Raw genomic sequence first — 12,611 nt, 5'->3', positions numbered from 1 at the left:
TCCTAATTGATCATTGATTGACAATTCTGCCAACTACAGGAAGTCCTTGGTTTACAACATTGTCAACTGACAAAATTTCGTCGTTCCATCGTTTCATCAGAACTGCTTTCAAGGAATTAGTTGATGAGCAGAGCGGATGAATACGTCGTCACACGGCGCTATCAGACGCTTTGTTTCCATTCTCTGGTTGTACTCCACCTTGGATTGTGCTGCATTCGCTAACTTTTTGCCCTTCATTAAGTCAGACTCTTCTGATGCTTGGAAGAAAAGGAAAGCCGTCTCCATGGAAGTGAAACAAGACAGAATAAAACGCTGGGAACAGAAACACCGACCAACATGGGTCAGGATGTAGAAACAGGTCAACACATTCTGTTATCTTCTAGTAGAATGATTCATACATGCATGGCAGTCGTTGGTATTCTGGACTTTATGAAGAACTGATCGATATCGTGATGCCTGGAACGGCTTTGTTTACGTTTTCACTGGAGTGAAAATCAACTTAAATCGATGCGTAGAAACGGAACTGTGATGTAAGTCGAGGACCTCCTGTACAACTAAAACTGTCTGAAACGTACCTCCAGACTGAAAGCATTTGGACATCTCTGACCCTTTTATTCACTGAAGCACTTGAATGCTTCAGCAGTTACTTTTAAGCCCCTCTATTTTATTTAAAGGACTTTAACTCCCACACAGTCTCCTCTGTAACGCTGTAAACTGGTTTAAATTGAAGCCGAGTCGTGGCTCTTTAATGTGGTATCCGTTATTTTACATCCTGCAGCTCAGAGCCTGAAGAACAGAACAGCATGGAACAGTCCGAGTGCTTCGGTTTAATCAGGAAAAGTAACATTAAATGCAACACGCAGTTACTGAAGGAATTAGTCACAAAACCGCCTGGAAAACTATTAAACGCTGAAGACGCTGTGAAGCTCTGAGCTGAAAAAAAGTACCGAGAGGATAAAGAAACAAACAATGGAGGCCATTTATCTTCCTCCATTACAGTACGGAGCGGGACACGTCCTCCTGTCTTTCTCCAATCTATAAACACTCCAGCATTGATCTGCTTTGTTTAAGAGGCCGTTCTGCTCCAGTAGCCGGGCTGATTTTAGCGTCTGAACCGTTTCTATCCGTCATATGTAGAGACGCTGCTACAGATCTGGATCATTAAAACCATCTGACAACGTAAGAGCATCAAACCGACAGAAATAAACCTCCTCTCCATGTAAAACCGCCTCTAATGAGGGCTTTATGTTACACCTGATGCGCTTTGTCGTCCCCCGGGTCTCACACCGACACCAGCAGGATTTACATTCACAATTATTCACAGAGATTAGTGTTGGAGGAGTTCTAGAGTAAAAGTAATGAGATTAGTACGTGATCTGATCAAGTCAAGTCATTAGTAATTAATATGCTGCTGGAGTCCCACTTCCTGCTTCACAACAAGACGATTACCGAGTTATTCTGGGGTTTGGACTGAATCTACCTGATAGGAGCGGTGTGGTTATCCAAAGTAGTTTAAATCAATCCACTGGACTCTAAGAAAGTTCCTTGAAGACGTTTCAGCTCTCATCCAAGAGGCTTCTTCAGTTCTGGTGGTGGTTGGTGTTGCCTCAGCTTTTAAACCTCTGTGAGGTGTGTCCAGGGCTGTTATTCCAACGACCGATACTAAAACTCATCTGACTACCCAACGATGGTCGTTGTGAGTATCGGTGGGGGTCGTTGAAATGCACAGATGTCACTGAGCCCTCGTGTGCTAATGGTGGTCATTAGCATGAGTCTGCTGAGTAGTTCTTGTTGTGTGGTTGTGTATTTACCTGATAGGAGCAGTGTGGTTGTGTTGTTGTGTGGTTGTGTACTTACCTGATAGGAGCAGTGTGGTTGTGTTGTTGTGTGGTTGTGTACTTACCTGATAGGAGCAGTGTGGTTGCGTTGCGTCCACCAGGACTTGGGCGGGTTCAGGTAGCGACACCACAGCTCCCAGTCGAAGCCCTGAGCAGACAGCGGGTACTCCTCAATCTCAAAGGTGTCGTACTTGATGTTGTCGAAGGACGGAGACACAACTCGAGTCCGGTCCTCCTTTATTCGCTGCAGGATCGGTTCCGCCCTGCAGGACGACAGAGAACCAACAGAACATTTTTAACGCAGTAAAACCCAAAACAACAAGCGATGAGGTCAGAGAAGAAAGTCATCTATGTCATTAAAATGTCAGGTAGATCCCAGCGGGTTCTACAGTCCAGAACCTGGATTAAAAGATGAACCTTTATTAGATTACGTAAAATTTACACTTTAATTGTGACAAAGAAGAAGGTCGTGCATGTCGGTGAATGTATCGTAGATCAGCTGCAGTACCTGTTTGCTCCACCAGGTGGAGCCTCTTATTGTTGAATCAGATACAAACTGTAGTTTGTTTGCTGTGTTTGAAGGATCTGAGTTTAGCTCGCAACAAAGACTTTTGTCAGCTGGTTTAAAAATATTATAAAAGAGCAAAAGTCCACCATATATATGTGTAATAAACGGTACTGCAGCTAATCTACATTACATTTTCTTACATGCACGACCTTCTTCTTCAGTTAATGTATTCTTAATTAGTTTTACTTTTATAATTATTTGCCATTGCAGTTGTTGGAAATAAAAATGGTGTATATTAATTAGAATTATTTAATAAAATCAAAGAAAAATATTCACCAACTTACAATTTCGCAGCAAAAAGTGAAAACTGTAATTAATGTTCACATTAATACAGCATTACATTATTACAGCAATTTGTTCTTTCATAGTGTTTGACCATAAAATTAAACTTTCACTGCATTTAAATCTACTGAAAACATTAGTTTCCAAATATCTGCTGTTATTTTCTCCATTTTTAAACCTTTTTAACAGTCACACTGTTGATGTTTTTTTACCTGTTTTTTGTATTTGTGATCTTTGCCACCAGATTTTCACTGTTTTATTTCAGATTTTAGTTTTTTACAGTATACTTCTGACAGGTTATTGACCATTTCTACGTTTATTACATCATTCATTAGTTTAACATTCATCACAGACTGAATCAGACAGGGTTCTCTGTGAAGCTGCAGATCTTTTCTTTTACTGTTTTTTGTATTTTGAGAGGCTGCGTTCATCTGAAGCTAAATCAGATTTAAAACCCGCTGCAGAGCTTCATATCAGCTTTTTGTGGTTGATTCTCCAACAGCAGCCAAACTCACCGGACTGATGGGAAATAAAACGCTGCTTTTTATTTTCCACTTCTGAGCACATTAATATTTTGTATAGAACAAGCATGTGTAGGAGGAAGAGCAGGGTTTTACTCCAGGGAGGGAAATCAATGCTATCACACATCTCTGCTGGAAGTCAAACCCAGACTAAATAATTCTCTCACATTTGTCATGAATATCTCCGCTCTGTGTACGCTGGAAACATTTCACCATAAAATCTTCATCAGCCCGAGATACGACGGCGGCTGGTCGTCCACCCAGAAAGAACCAACGAGTTCAAATTACAAATGTGAGGACAAGGAAAACACATGTTAAATACAAGAAATAAAAGATTACAGGAGCTCCTCCACTCATGTTGGAGTTCTGTTCGATCTAAGGCGATTAGTCGGAACTCCAGTGGAAACGTAAACAAAGCCGCTCCATGCATCACGTCATCGATCAGTTCCTCATAAAAGTCCTGAATACCAACAACTTTCATCCATGTATGAATCATTTTACTGAAAGATAAAAGAACATGTTGATCTCTTTTTACAACTGTAGCGTTTTATTCTGTCTAACTTCACTTCCATGGAGACGGCTTTACTTTTCTTCCAAGCATCAGAAGAGTCTGACTTACACTGGGAGCCATAATGAAGGTAAAAAGTTAGTGGATGCAGCACAATCCAAGGTGGAGAACAACCAGAGAATGGAAACAAAGCCGTCTGATAGCACCGTGTGACGACGTATTCATCCACTCTGCTCATCAACTAGTTCCACATAAACCAGTTTTGATGAAACGCTGTAAGTTGACATCAAAAAAACAATTAGCTGCTGTATCTGGATAAAAAGAAGGTAGAAAAATGATGTGGACAACCGGCAGTGGACCGTCAAATTAAGCTGCAGACCACAGAACAATGTTTGTAAAACAGACAATAATTTGTCTCAGAATTAGTCAGAACTTCAAAAAGTCCAGACTGGCTCAAAATTTGGCAAAAATAAAAATATGCTAAAATGTATAACAGAAAATGGCATCGGGGTTATAATAAGGGTCTAGAATAACGCTGAATTTGTCCAAAACTGAAACCAAAAGTGTCCAAAATGACATGAAATGATCTGTTATTGATTAATAAGGCTGCTGATCAATGATTAAGGAAACTACATTTACATGTCTGACGTCTGGATTGGGACTTTCTCACTGAAATCTTTTGTTTTTCTCCAGATTTTAGGACCATTTATGTTATAAAACTCCAAGTAAATCGACTCAAAGTATTAACAACTTTTCAAAGTAAATCAGATAAAAAGACCAGAATCCTTAAATCCTAATTAGAATTCATTTCTGGACTATCTTTCTTTCTTTCTGTCTCTCGGAGAAAACATCTAGGATTAAACTGAACCTCTTAAGCTGAAACCCACAACAATAAAAGCTTAGCGGAAAACTCACAACAATAAAAGCATCTAGGGAATTCTGAGGAAACAAAGACGCTGAAGGTCAGACGGGGAAAATCTCCTCACATGACCTGCAAACAGAAAAGCGTTTGATTTTCTTCTCTAATGAAAGAAAGGACCTCATGTCTGGTCAAAGAAAGCAACGAGAAAACTCCAAAGACTGAAGATGATCTTATCGATCTGCAGGAAACCAGCAGATGAACGGATTTACGTGATCGGACTCCAGGGAACAAACACTGAAAGCTGTCGTTTAAATGCAAACAACTTCAGAGAGTCCAGAAGGACAGAAAACACAAAGAAACCTCAGAATCATTCAGAGCAACGAGATAAGAACGTAAGGAGATGGAAGATGAGAATGTCTGACATAGAAGATAAAACATTAGAGATAGAAGATAAGAAGATCAAAATAGAAGATACAACATTAGAGATAGAAGATAAGAAGATCAAAAATAGAAGATAAAACATTAGAGATAGAAGAACATGAGAGACAGAAGATAAGAACATTAGAGATACAAGATAATAAGATCAAAGATAGAAGAAAAGAACATTAGAGATAGAAGATAAGATGATCAAAAATAGAAGATAAAACATTAGAGATAGAAGAACATGAGAGACAGAAGATAAGATCAAAGATAGAGCATAAGAACATTAGAGATAGACGGTAAGAAGATCAAAGACAGAAGATAAGAACATCGGAGATAGAAGAAAAGAACATGAGAGAAAGAAGAACATCAGAGTTAGAAGATAAGAACATGAGAGATAGAAGATAAGATGATCAAAGATAGAGCATAAGAACATTAGAGATAGAAGGACATTTTATTGGATAATATCTGAAAAATTGGAAAAACTAATTAATTGAAGCTAATTTGAATCATTTTTCTTTTAAGTAAATGCAAATATTTGACAAATAATGTTTTTGTTCATTTTTAATCCCATAAAAGTTGCATAATTTTACAGTCAAATATTTTAAAACAACAAATTATTAATGATTAAAACACAGATTTTTGATGTGAACATTATTTAGTCATTATTTTTACAGTGAACATGTAAATCAGTATGTGCATCTATTGATGTTTTTGCTCATTTTAAAAACAGAAAACTGCCTAGTTTTAAAGAGTGGACATTATTTACACATGAGTCTGTTTATTGTTTGTGTTTTTGTTTTCCTGCTCCGATTTTCCTGGTTTTATCTGCGGTTGAACATGTGAAGCAGCTCCTACATCCTCATCCTGTAATTCTGTTATTCTGATGAGGCGACGCTTCATTATTGTGGAAACAGCCAGAAAATCCCTCAACATAAAGACATCCCATAATTACTGCTGTTTGACTGGAAACTGGGAGATAATTGCAGCGCGGCGGAGACAATTATGGAGATGGAGCCGTCGCCGCTTTGTGGTTAATTATACGGTAATTTCTCAATTTAAATGAAGAGAAATGTTGATTCTGTGAGACGAGTTCAGAGCAAAGAGGAGCAAAAAAAAAAGCAGCAGAGGAGAGAACGAAAGCAACAAATCTGAACAAAGCTCACCCCAAACCTCATCAGAACCAGATGGTTCATCTACAGAAACTTCAGAATATTTAACGAAGCCTGGAAGACACAAATGCTGCCTGAAAGATGCAAAATGACCACAGAGACAAAACTGTCAAAAAGTGACACAAAAGGACCAGAAAGAGACTCAAAACAACACAAAGTGATGTAAACCAACCGTAAAGAAACATAGAATGACTAAAAGACACATAAAACCACCAAAAGGTGATGCAAACAACCACAATGAGACAATAAAACGACCACTAAGAGACAGAAAACAACCACAAAGACACACAAAAAGACATAAAATGACCACAAAGAAACACAAACCACCATAAAGTGATCACCAAAAAGAAATGCAAAGAGACCAAAAATACACACAAAACAGCCATAAAGACACAGAATAACAGAAAAGTGATACAAAACCACCAAAAAGAGACAAAAACGACCACGAAGAGACAAAAAACTACTAAAAAAGTGACGCAAAACAACTATAAAGATACATAAAGTGACCAAAAACACACACAAAACCACCACAAAGAGACGAAAAACGACCAAAAAGTGATGCAAAACAACCACAAAGAGATACAAAAAAACCCCACAAACTTCATAAAGACACACAAAGAGACACAAAATTGCCAAAATACACACAAAACCACCAAAAGGTGATACAAACCACCACAAGACAAAAAATGACCAGAAAAAGAGAAAAGAGAAGAGACCAAAAGCTACTAAAAAAAATACTAAAAAGAGACACACAAGGACAAAGAAACACAAACCACCACAAAGTGATGCAAATCAACAATAAAGAAATGCAAAGAGAGAAAAATACACACAAGACAACCGCAAAGACACAGAACCACAAAAAAGTGAAAGTAAACCACCAAAAAGAGACAAAAACAACCACAAGGAGACAGATAGCTACCAAAGTGATGCAAAACAACTACAAAGACACAGAAAACTACCAAAAATACACACAAAACCAACACTAATTGACAAAAAACACCAAAAAGACGCTCAAAACAACTACAAAGAGACACAGACTTCTGTGATGGTGCGTTAATGACCTCCAAGTTCAAGACAATGATAAGCACAAAGACACCATAAAATAATGCAAAAGGACCAGTTACCAGTTGATATGGTTCTATTGTGGGAGTTTAGCAGCAGTGGGCACCATGACAGAGACTTCTGAGGAGGTTAATGACCTCCAAGGCCTGAGTTTAAGAAGAACCGACATCAGGATGTGACGACAAAACAATCCACAACTGGAGGACGAATTCTCCATGCTCAATGGCACGAGCATTTAAGTACAAAACAGGAAAGCCACATTATCACAAAACACACTTAGCGTTTATGCATCACTTGATTGCTTTTATAATTTGGTGTTTTAACAAGATGACAGTAATTATACCACTTCCTGAATAAAAACACCAGACTTCCTGTTGGTACAGGAAGTGGGTTTGCTGCTGCAGCTCTGGGAGCCTCGCAGTGTTTCTGGTTGTGAATAATGAATCATATTTCTGGTTCAGATGAAATCTTCTCACCATCCCGTGTTGAACTCCACGTGGGCGTCGAACAGAGCAACCACCGGAGCTGAAGCCGCCCTCCAGCCGCTCACTCTGGACCGGATCAGACCTTCCTGTTTGTCGTGTCGGACCACCTTGATGAAACCACGACCATGCTGAGAGTTGGTCTCATCCACGAAGCTCTGCAGGTGATCCTTCAGCTCCACTGTGGACAGAAACACACCTGGACGTCAGATAAACCCACAAACTTTATTTAAAGTTCTACCGTCAGGCTGGAAATGTTTTCAGAGGTCGGTAGGTCTACTCTAGAACTTTCTCCAGCTGTCGGTAGGTCTACTCTAGAACTTTCTCCAGTTGTCGGTAGGTCTGCTCTAGAACTTTCTCCAGCTGTCGGTAGGTCTACTCTAGAACTTTCTCCAGCTGTCGGTAGGTCTACTCTAGAACTTTCTCCAGTTGTCGGTAGGTCTGCTCTAGAACTTTCTCCAGCTGTCGGTAGGTCTACTCTAGAACTTTCTCCAGCTGTCGGTAGGTCTACTCTAGAACTTTCTCCAGCTGTCGGTAGGTCTACTCTAGAACTTTCTCCAGCTGTCGGTAGGTCTACTCTAGAACTTTCTCCAGCTGTCGGTAGGTCTGCTCTAGAACTTTCTCCAGCTGTCGGTAGGTCTACTCTAGAACTTTCTCCTGGAGACGTTCTCCTTTCCTGTTTCCAGTAAATTTAGTCTCACTTAGAACATTCCAGGTCCTTGAAGTCCACAGAGGTGGTTCCAGATTTATCACTTTTTAATGGACTTTTTCAGAACTTCATCAGTCCAGCAGATAGAACCATGACATTTAGGAGGAGAAACATCTGAGTTCTGCTAAAAACTGACCCCAGATCAGGTTTACATCCATCCTGGTGTCTCAGTCTGAAGATAAAGTTTAGACAGTACAGAATAAAATTAAACCATGAAGAAACATAGATCTTGTGAACATTTACTCCGAACAAACTGCGCACACATTTAACTTTTACTTTTATTTTCACACCCGTTTCCCACACAAATTGCAGTTTACTTTTTTTTTCTAACTCATGAAAACAGTTTAATCTTCAGAACCACAAAACCTGCCAGTTGGGATTGAGTTTCTGTTGTTTTTTTCTTCAAAAAAATCATTTAAAAGTTTGAATAATTACATCATTTATCAGCTAGTAACTGTAAGAACAGGAAGAACTCAGCATCAGTTCAGTTTTCTGACGGTCCTATACATTAATACTACTATCATCAGATTGGTTTATTTGTGTGTTTTTGTCTGCTTTAGGTGTTGGATGTGGAGTTATTTTTTGAAGATAACCTGTAGTTTAAGTATCATTATGGAATAAATCTTTGTAATTATTCTGCTGCAGCTTTAGGAACGTTAGATGAACAACAAACACTAGTCCACTGCTTCCTAAATTCTAAATAAATCTTCTTTTGCATGCAGATCTTGACCTTTACGTCTGGTTCTCTGTCCTCGTCTGTACATCAAAACCAAAGCAGCAGCGTGGAGTAAAACTGAATGTAGGACCTGAGCTGTCCTCTCCGGGTAAACTGGGTCAGAAAACATTTGATCCTCGGCGCCCCGGAACGTTCTTTTTTTGTTGTCGGACTTTTCATTCCCACATCTTTCCAAGTCCCCGGAGCTCTTTATCACAGCAGCTTCCTGTTCGTAAATCTGTGATATTCCAGATCAAACCAGCTCCCTAATGACGTCTCAGAGGCCTTCTTTTACCAAGAGACCAAGAAGAAATTAACTCTGAGAACGCCTTTTTTGGGCTCCTAGATTCTCAATTTTACAGAAGAGCAAATAATATTTGGATTTTTTTTACAGACTTTGGTCAGTGCAAACCATTTATTTTAGTCAAATGTTTAAAATAAGACCTTAGAATGAAGAGATGTGGATCAAACATCCCGATTCCGAGCTTCAATTTCTTGCCTTTTCACAGCAAAACCTGCAGACAGCCGGCAGGTTGTGGAAGGGAACAAACTTTAATTCATGAAGGAACTTACTGGACAGGTGAACAAACTAAAGGCAGTGATCCAGGTGTAAATACGACCAAAAATAAAAAACTAAACTAAACCCAAAAAGCCACAGAAATCCAAAAGAACACAAGACCAGACTGTTAGAGCACAATCAGAAGTGACTGGATCAGGTTCATCTGTAGGGAGGAAAAAGAGGAAGTAAAAACACAAGCGACACACGAGGAAAGGTGATTTCAAAATAAAACAGGAAGTGATGGAAAGGGGACATAAAACAGACACAGAAAACATTAAGAAGAGGAAAATAAAACACATACATGTATGAAAAAAAAGACCAAAACAAACCAGAAACCATGACTAGAACCACCGTATTTTATGTCCACGCTGCACCTTTTCCTGCTCACAGGCCTCATAATGAACGTTACTCTGTGAAGAAAAACTGATGTCTGGCAGCAACGGTTAGTAAGAACGTGTGAAAATAACAAATATCTGTAAAATAATTCAGTCGTTTGTTTTTTTGACAGTTAAATACCATTTTTTCAGCCACACATCAAACATATTGTTCTTCTGTAACTCAACTACATATTATTCATATTGTGTAAAAACTCAGAAAATCTGATAAGTAGCTTTTAAAAAATAAAAGTTTTCAGTCTTTAATGTAAATAATTTTTGTTTCAAATAACATAAATCTGCTTTTTCATGAATAGTAAATTTGTTTTTTGACTGTATTATGCTGTTTTACTGTAGTTAAAGCAGCTAAAAATACTCCAAATACAGTTTAATTTCTTTGTTTTTGGTAAAACAATGAAGGTCGTTCCTCCCCAGGCGGTTTCAGTTCCCTTAACACCTTGAATCATGGATCCCCCTGTAGTCTGTCGTCCTAGAGGCATCATCCCAAAGCAGTTTAATCCCTGAGTCGCCCTCCCGAGGTAGTTTTATCTTTGAGGCATCCCTCAAACGTAGTTTCAGTACCCTTAAGGTGGTAGTCTACCCTAATTTATTTTAAAAAACTTATTTTGTTCTAATTTCTAAACAATGCAACCAATCAACACAAAACTTGGCACAAAGAAAGATAGACTTAGTAGAAGCATTTTACATTTAGCTAAAGTCTGCCACATTTTATGGTTTCCATGGTAACAACAGATTTGGAGAGATACAAAAAATCTTGTGGAACAAAAATCTTCAGAAGGAAAACAGCTCTCAGCATCAAATTCAGAGTGCTGACTCCTTTTGTTATTATTATGTTTTAAGCAGACAGATTTTTACTTCATCTAATATTTCTGCTCAAATAGAAAAAAGGACTCTTTTCGTGGTTATCATTCAAGTACACAAAAATAGGAAAAATCTGTCTACTTAAAACATACATAATAACATCAGGACTCAGCACACCAAATCTGGTGCTGAGAGCTGTTTTCCTTCTGAAGATTTTTGTTCCACAAGATTTTTTGTATCTCTCCAAATCTGTTGTTACCATGGAAACTATAGAATGTGGCAGACTTTAGCTAAATGTGAAATGCTTCTACTAAATCTTTCTTTGTGCCAAGTTTTGTGTTGATTGGTTGCATTGTTTAGAGATTAGAACAAAATAAGTTGTTTAATAAATTAGGGCAGACTACCACCTTAACACCTTGACTCATGGATCCCACTGTAGTTTAATCACCATTAACACTTTAAGCTAGCCATCCCCAGGTAGTTTCTGAACCTCAGGTAGATCAGCATTGCTCAGCTCTTAGAAGAAGAAATGTTTCAGGCCTTAATTCTTTCTTTTTACAGGTTCAGGTTGATTTTGACGTATTTTTAAAAAGAAAACATGCATTTTAAACTCACTGATGGATTTAGAGGGATTAAATGAGTTTTAAAGCAGGACTTCTACTTGTATTTTTTGTGGTATTAATATTTTGATGATGATATTTCGTGAACCACAGGTCAGCAGACGTCCTGAGGTCAGAAGGTTCATAATAAACCCCTCTGAGCGCTCAGATGATGAAGCCACAGATCAGGTTCCGTCTTTATCTTCATGAGTGACTTCAGGTGGACAGAACACATCCCCAACAACGCTCCGTCTTTATTTCCTGGCTGTGATTCCTCAGTAATCCTGCCTCCAGGCCTCCTCTTTCTGTTCATTACTGCCATCCTCTGACTCTGTTTTCCTTTAATGAGCTTCAGTTTGCTGCTGACCTGGAAGGAAGATGGACTCATTTCAAACTGGAACCTCGTTGGGTTTCGTACCAGATTCTAAATATAAAAAATGACCTCGAATGTTTTTACACCAAAGTGGCCGAACGTCTGAACAGCAGTACCGTTATTATTCTGAAGGAGTGGAGCTGCTGGGTTCAGACTGAAAGAGGAGGGAAAAAAACTAAATACGGAGAATTTCACAGTCTAATAAACTCGGTGTTTTCTACAGTTTAAAGTGGATAAAAGAAGAAAAACTGGAAATGTGAGATTAGAACTACAACCAGATCATTTCTAAGTGTTGATTGAGACTAGGGATGGGAACTGATAAGAATTTAGCGATTCCAATTCCATTTTCAATACTGCTTATCGATCCGATTCCTTATCGATTCCTTATCGATTCTCATTGGGTGAGGGCATGAAAAACTGCGCTAGCATAAACACAATGTACAGGACCTGGAGGAGTTTTTCGTTACCTTTGACATGTAAAGCAGACGACGCCGAGACGTTAGCTCCGCTCCTGCTTTTACCTGGATGAGGCTCACCTGCACTAAGCAGCGTATCAAACGCGGTACATTTCCTCAAACTAATTGAATGCAGGGTGGACAGATGTTTGAGCATATTGGAAGTATTTCCGCCCTTTGACGAAATTGAAGCATTGCAAGTGTTGCAAGTAGCCCTGGTGTCGTCTTTACGAGTGAAATATAGCCACACTTTTGAGTGCTTCTGCCGGGACGCCATGTTGGAAAAGTCC

The 12,611-nt window shown here is 38.8% G+C and overlaps 1 protein-coding gene across 2 annotated transcripts in view; it reads right to left on the bottom strand.

Annotated features, from left to right (window-relative positions):
- The window catches only part of LOC110966478 (polypeptide N-acetylgalactosaminyltransferase 18-like), a 115,306-nt gene that overhangs the window by 38,604 nt on the left and 64,091 nt on the right, over positions 1-12,611 (bottom strand). For both annotated transcript variants that reach the window (XM_051952602.1, XM_051952603.1), the window contains exons 4-5: positions 7,710-7,896; positions 1,904-2,101 (exon numbers count right to left, since the gene is read on the bottom strand). In XM_051952602.1, the coding sequence (XP_051808562.1) occupies positions 1,904-2,101; positions 7,710-7,896 (385 nt within the window). The remainder of the gene's footprint in view (positions 1-1,903; positions 2,102-7,709; positions 7,897-12,611) is intronic.

This window comes from Acanthochromis polyacanthus, chromosome 8 (assembly GCF_021347895.1).
Source record: "Acanthochromis polyacanthus isolate Apoly-LR-REF ecotype Palm Island chromosome 8, KAUST_Apoly_ChrSc, whole genome shotgun sequence".
In the NCBI taxonomy this organism is placed as follows: Eukaryota; Metazoa; Chordata; class Actinopteri; family Pomacentridae; genus Acanthochromis; species Acanthochromis polyacanthus.
This window is presented reverse-complemented; position numbering and strand designations above follow the sequence as displayed.